Here is a 6498-nt window from a genome sequence, read left to right on the forward strand (position 1 = left end):
TACCAAGAGATTTCTGGGTGGTGGATGCTCGCGAATGGCCGACCCCCGTCGTTGTTTCTGTCAATCAAGCGCACTGTCAATCGCCATCGGAATACGAGAAACCATGTAAATGCTGGTGGAGAGTCGTGACGAGACGTGCGCGAACGTTCCTGGCGTGTGACGCGGTTTCTCCGATGAAACACGCGTAAGAGACGGGAGTCGCGTGCAGCACGCAACACGCGGTTGTCACCGCGGGCGATCCGGGGATTGGGGGGGGGGGACCACGCCGTGAGAAGGTGATCCCCGGATATTTTTCGTCGAGAATAACCGAGATTGGGATATCGAGGATTCGCGCGAGGGCGAAATAAAGCGGACGATACGGGAAATCGTCATCGTCTGAAATACGGGAATCACGGGACATTCGACGGGCGTATTCGCCTCACCATGATGACATCGTCTCGAATTTAATTTTCCGTCCCACGGATCGTTTTGCTCTCGGTCTAATGGGTCGTGCTAATGCAGCACGAGGGTGACACGCAGAGTTGAGAGCGCAGAGAGGAGAGACACGGAATTTCTCCCTTAAAAACAGTCGTTTCGTCCCCTGGACGGAACTGATTTGTCCAAAAAGACAGAAATTAACGTTGAAAAAAAAAACGCACAGAGCCACTTGTGTTCCTGAGAGGAAGTCGAGTACGTGATTACTGTCATTGTGCCAGAGCAATGTTTGTAAATATGGGCTTTCCAAGTTCCAAGTAGGATATATATAAGTTGTCCTTTATATAGGCGAGCTTGAGATAATTAAGATAAGTGTACGCACAGAGAGGATTTGTACTCGAAACTTGTCTTAAGTATTTCATTGAAAGATTATATCTCATTTACCTATATACATCAAGACATATCGGACAATTTTTCTTAAAAACATGATAAAATATAATGTACAGTTAAAGAAGTCTTAAAAAAGAGAAGACTGCATTAAATATTGCTTTAAATATTGTTGGTTGTAAAAATAGAACAATGAATATTGACATTGCAGACTTAGTTATGGAGGATAGCATGAGTGTAAAATCCATGGAATCAGTGGCGACAAGCGACGAATATGAATTTGTAAATGAGAAAGGTACCAGCAAGCAGCAACAGGCTCTCTTGGAACCACCCATGCTAAAAATCGCCAATAACGGCAATCTGGAGGATTTGCAAAATAATCTTCGCGAGGTATGTATAAATTTATCAGACTTATCACTGTGATAATCTAGATCTTGATAGACTTTAATCTAGATCCGACATATAAATGCTAAACTGTGTATTAACATACTTATATTCTTTGTGCGACAATTGTAGATTTTAACAGAGGACTCGAAAATGGAAGGTAGTGAATTCAGAATGACAAGTACTGAGCAACAAAATCAGGAAAAAACAAAAAGAGTAGGCCATAGTAAATTTTATGAAGTTACTTCTTGCGTTGTTGCATCGGAGAAGCAGGATATTATGAAACCTGAAGATTATCTTGAAGACGGTAAAAAAAAGTTTTATACACATTATACATGTATATAAGGGTATTTATCACAAAAATAAAATATATGGTATAAGAATAATAAACAGATTTGCAATTTAAATGTATGTTTATGATCCAGAATTAAACGGAATTTCTCCCTTAAAAACAGTCCTTTCGTCCCCTGGACGAAACTGATTTGTCCAAAAAGACAGAAATTAACGTGGAAAAAAAAACGCACAGAGCCACTTGTGTTCCTGAGAGGAAGTCGAGTACGTGATTACTGTCATTGTGCCAGAGCAATGTTTGTAAATATGGGCTTTCCAAGTTCCAAGTAGGATATATATAAGTTGTCCTTTATATAGGCGAGCTTGAGATAATTAAGATAAGTGTACGCACAGAGAGGATTTGTACTCGAAACTTGTCTTAAGTATTTCATTGAAAGATTATATCTCATTTACCTATATACATCAAGACATATCGGACAATTTTTCTTAAAAACATGATAAAATATAATGTACAGTTAAAGAAGTCTTAAAAAAGAGAAGACTGCATTAAATATTGCTTTAAATATTGTTGGTTGTAAAAATAGAACAATGAATATTGACATTGCAGACTTAGTTATGGAGGATAGCATGAGTGTAAAATCCATGGAATCAGTGGCGACAAGCGACGAATATGAATTTGTAAATGAGAAAGGTACCAGCAAGCAGCAACAGGCTCTCTTGGAACCACCCATGCTAAAAATCGCCAATAACGGCAATCTGGAGGATTTGCAAAATAATCTTCGCGAGGTATGTATAAATTTATCAGACTTATCACTGTGATAATCTAGATCTTGATAGACTTTAATCTAGATCCGACATATAAATGCTAAACTGTGTATTAACATACTTATATTCTTTGTGCGACAATTGTAGATTTTAACAGAGGACTCGAAAATGGAAGGTAGTGAATTCAGAATGACAAGTACTGAGCAACAAAATCAGGAAAAAACAAAAAGAGTAGGCCATAGTAAATTTTATGAAGTTACTTCTTGCGTTGTTGCATCGGAGAAGCAGGATATTATGAAACCTGAAGATTATCTTGAAGACGGTAAAAAAAAGTTTTATACACATTATACATGTATATAAGGGTATTTATCACAAAAATAAAATATATGGTATAAGAATAATAAACAGATTTGCAATTTAAATGTATGTTTATGATCCAGAATTAAATACATTATCGCATGTTCAACAAGAATGTACTATTTTCAATGGTGTTACTTATTTGGGAGCAGCTGCAATAAATGCACCAAAATCCGAGTGTGAAATACAACGCAACATGAATATATTAAATGCAGAGCAATCTTTGAATTTAGGAATAAAAATTTCCGTCTCAGTGCCCAGTAGTTCGCAAGGTTCAGTCATGTGAGTATATTTAAGTTTATAGCAAGTATGTGAAAAGTCAGATTACGATAACTAATCAGATTATATAATAAATTAATCTAAAATTTTTTAGTTTATATGATGCCGCAACACAACAAGCTATTGCACGTTACGAAGTGCAACGCATTTTATTTTACGCACGTGGTGAGAGTACTGGCCCATGCGCAGCATGTTTTGCTTTCACGTGGTCACACGGCGATACTTTAGAATCTGCCATTTATCAATGCCATGTTTTCCGCTGTGACATACCAGAAGCGGTACGTTTTTATCTTATTATCATACATATATAAAATCATATAGCTTCTTAGTTTATCTTTTTCACATTTTATCCAAATTAGTTTCAGTCTTTTTAATTATTTTGTTTAGGTTGGACAAGTATCAGCCTGCTTCTCAAAAGCGTTCCATAGAATACCACGTTCAATGACAAGTTCATTGACAGGTAGTGATTTCAATGGTTTTAATGCTGGTAGTGAAAAAGTTAATTCTAGAGTATTCATTTTTGAAGTCACTATGGAAATAAAAGAAGAAGATGGAAAGGGTACTTTTAGTACAGTCCCTAAGGATAGAAATTGTTTTAAATTACGAAGTAATGTAGCGAAGCAAGTTTGTTTGAGCATCCAGCAAGTGTCCAGTAAAGAAGGTGGCATTACGCTTGAAGTTGAGAGGTGTTTTGGAGTACTTGTTAGCCCTGGACGAAATGTTAAGCATAGTGATATGCGACTACTCGAGATGGTAAAGAGAGATTCACAGCAGCAAGTTAATTTTATGTCTATAATCAGCTCAGATGTTCGCAATATTACAACAATTTTACAGCAAGTTAATTCTGGACCAATAATGCAAGACAAACAGTGCTATAATATCTGTGGACGTTGGGATCCTGCGGATCCTGCTTTGGAAACTCTCAATATAGAAACTCCTAGAGAGGGCAAAATTTTCATGACTGTTGCTGTTGATCTCGTTATCAGAGATATTCGAGAACCAGTAAGATTTGTGATAGAAACATCGGTCAAAGTGTATCCACAAAACGAAAGATTTTGGTATTTTAACAAGAGAAATCTCGTACAACAATTTTATCTCAATTCCAAAGAGGCAAGCTATTTATTTTATATTCTTAGGAAAAATTGCATTTTTAAATATTTATCTGCTTATTACACATATTTAAAATTATTATTCTCTACAATTATACATGTTAATCTTTTTTGAAACAGGTAATTTCTGGGGATGGTACTGAAATACATTATGAAGTACAAAGTATAGAAACATCTGGTGAATTAGATAGAAATAGATTAAATTTGGCTCTGAATCTGGCATCTTTAATCAGATCACCCTCTTTGACGAGTATTGATACACTTACGCCTAAGGAAGAAATAGATTCAGGTAATAGACCTAATTCCAAAAAGAATTGGCTTGCTAATTTAGTAATACAAGATATATTTGTTAATATTTCAATTTCAATATATGTATAGACGGAGATGAGCCCATGTTAAGTGGTACAGGCGAAGTATCTAAAGACTGCTCAGCTGATGAATTGGCAAGTTGGGCTGAAGTTTTAGATAGCTGGCAAGTTAATGAACAACGTCCAAAACTTCTTATAAAACTCACGAAACAAGGAATTCCTGAAGCTTTACGCGGCGAAGTTTGGCAACGTTTAAGTAATTGTGACAATTCACAAGAGATGATGGACAAATACAGGATGTTGATTACAAAAGTGAGTGCTTGGAATATACTTTTCAAATAATAAAAAGCATTTATTATTCTTCCTCTGCAATATAACATCAATTTTGATAATAAATACACAGGAGAGCAGTTGCGAGAGTGTGATTTTAAGAGACATTAATAGAACATTTCCGGCCCATGACTTCTTTAAAGAAACCGGTGGTTTAGGTCAAGACTCTTTATACAGAATAAGTAAAGCATATGCCGTTCATGATGAAGAAGTTGGATATTGTCAAGGTCTTAGTTTCTTAGTTGCTAGTCTGTTATTACATGTAAGTAATTGTTATAAAGTTTTGTAAAAGAATTTTGAGTGCTCGATGATACAGTTTTTTTACAGATATACTGTAATATTTTTGTAAAATATGTATAAACTAAAATAAATTTAGGTATTTCTCTTATAGATGCCCGAGGAACAAGCGTTCTGTGTTCTTGTCAAATTAATGTACGACTATGGTCTGCGAGATTTATACAAGGATAGATTTGACAACCTTTACATGCGATTTTACCAATTAAATCGCTTGATAGAAGTAAGTTGATAAATTCATTACGTTTGCTTGACAATAAATTATGCGAGTGAACTGCACATAAATTTTTTCGCAATTGACTTTCAGGATCAATTACCGGAACTTTATAAGCATTTCTGTGATCGCGGCGTAGAAACGCACATGTTCGCCGCACAATGGTTTCTAACTCTCTTTACTGCTAGATTTCCATTATATCTTGTCTTTCATATCTTGGATGTATTTCTTTTACAAGGACTTGACACATTATTCCAAGTTGCCCTTGCTTTGTTAATGGTAAGCTGTTATAAACAGAGACACTCTTTACAAAGTTATCATATATAAATTATTAATTAGTAATATATAAATTATTGTGTATTAATTAAATTGATATAAATTATGATATATTCTGTCGCGCCTGGTAGTGTGCGTGAGCGCTTCGTCGTTACGGCGACACACACTAACAGACGTGCGGCTCACTGACGTGCGTCCGGCTAAAAGTCGGCGCTGATTGACCAGACTTTACTCAATAATAACTCCTTTATTAAGCGTTATAGAAAAAAATGGTACAGGACTTATCTGTTCAGTTTACTGTGCTCTACGTGCTCACGAGCGTTGTCAAGGGTGCTTTGGGACACCCCGTATATATATATATATATACATCTATATGTGAAAAAAAGTAATAAAGTAATTTGATATTTTTTAGCTGTGTAAAAAGGAATTATTGCAATTAGATTTTGAAAGTATATTGAAATACTTCCGGGTGCATTTACCAAAACGTTGTCGAAACGAAGAAGTGGCACGCTATGTTATGAAGTTAGCTTGTTCAGTGACGTTAAAGAAGTTGAAGAAATATGAGGCAGAATTTATGACATTGAAAGGTAATTTCATATTCTACGTTTGAGCTGCACATCTCCCGGTTTACCTTTAAACCTGATGTTCCATCATTTCATTAGAGGACATTGTACACCATGTTGTACATGCATGTATACTGGTTGAGTAATTGCCTGTTGGTTGTGAATTTGTTTTTGTAATATGGGTAAGAGCTTCAGGCACAAACTTTATACTTATATGTCATTTAAAACTAAAAAATAAAATATCTTTGCACATGTCAAGGGGATTATTACTCATGAAATTATGGATAAGATATGACGAGTTCTTAGGCTGTGCCATGAGATGTATAATGAAATATTTATTTATTTATAAGAGAACTTAGAACTCTTTTTTTCTTGAATTCAAAATCAAACGATCTAATCAAATATATATAGTACATTATATATATATTAATGAAATATTATAAGAGAACTTAGAACTCTTTTTTTCTTGAATTCAAAATCAAACGATCTAATCAAATATATATAGTACATTATATATATTATATATA

The 6498-nt window shown here is 35.0% G+C and overlaps 1 protein-coding gene across 12 annotated transcripts in view; it reads left to right on the forward strand.

The window, feature by feature from the left end:
- The window catches only part of LOC115243418 (rab GTPase-activating protein 1-like), a 17550-nt gene continuing 11052 nt past the window's right edge, over positions 1 to 6498 (forward strand). Inside the window, exons 1-12 of one of the 12 annotated variants that reach the window (XM_029820392.1) lie at positions 1 to 914; positions 1013 to 1191; positions 1318 to 1492; positions 2682 to 2880; positions 2972 to 3155; positions 3265 to 3987; positions 4107 to 4275; positions 4365 to 4606; positions 4698 to 4886; positions 5016 to 5141; positions 5226 to 5411; positions 5821 to 5995. In XM_029820392.1, the coding sequence (XP_029676252.1) occupies positions 1021 to 1191; positions 1318 to 1492; positions 2682 to 2880; positions 2972 to 3155; positions 3265 to 3987; positions 4107 to 4275; positions 4365 to 4606; positions 4698 to 4886; positions 5016 to 5141; positions 5226 to 5411; positions 5821 to 5995 (2539 nt within the window). In that variant the 5' untranslated portion in view covers positions 1 to 914; positions 1013 to 1020. Of the gene's footprint in view, positions 1192 to 1317; positions 1493 to 1616; positions 2263 to 2388; positions 2564 to 2681; positions 2881 to 2971; positions 3156 to 3264; positions 3988 to 4106; positions 4276 to 4364; positions 4607 to 4697; positions 4887 to 5015; positions 5142 to 5225; positions 5412 to 5820; positions 5996 to 6498 lie in introns of those variants that run through there. The other 11 variants (XM_029820393.1, XM_029820394.1, XM_029820395.1 and 8 more) reach the window with 11 other exon arrangements.

Source organism: Formica exsecta, unplaced genomic scaffold (genome assembly GCF_003651465.1).
Source record: "Formica exsecta isolate Colony F162 unplaced genomic scaffold, ASM365146v1 scaffold72, whole genome shotgun sequence".
Classification (NCBI taxonomy): domain Eukaryota; kingdom Metazoa; phylum Arthropoda; class Insecta; order Hymenoptera; family Formicidae; genus Formica; species Formica exsecta.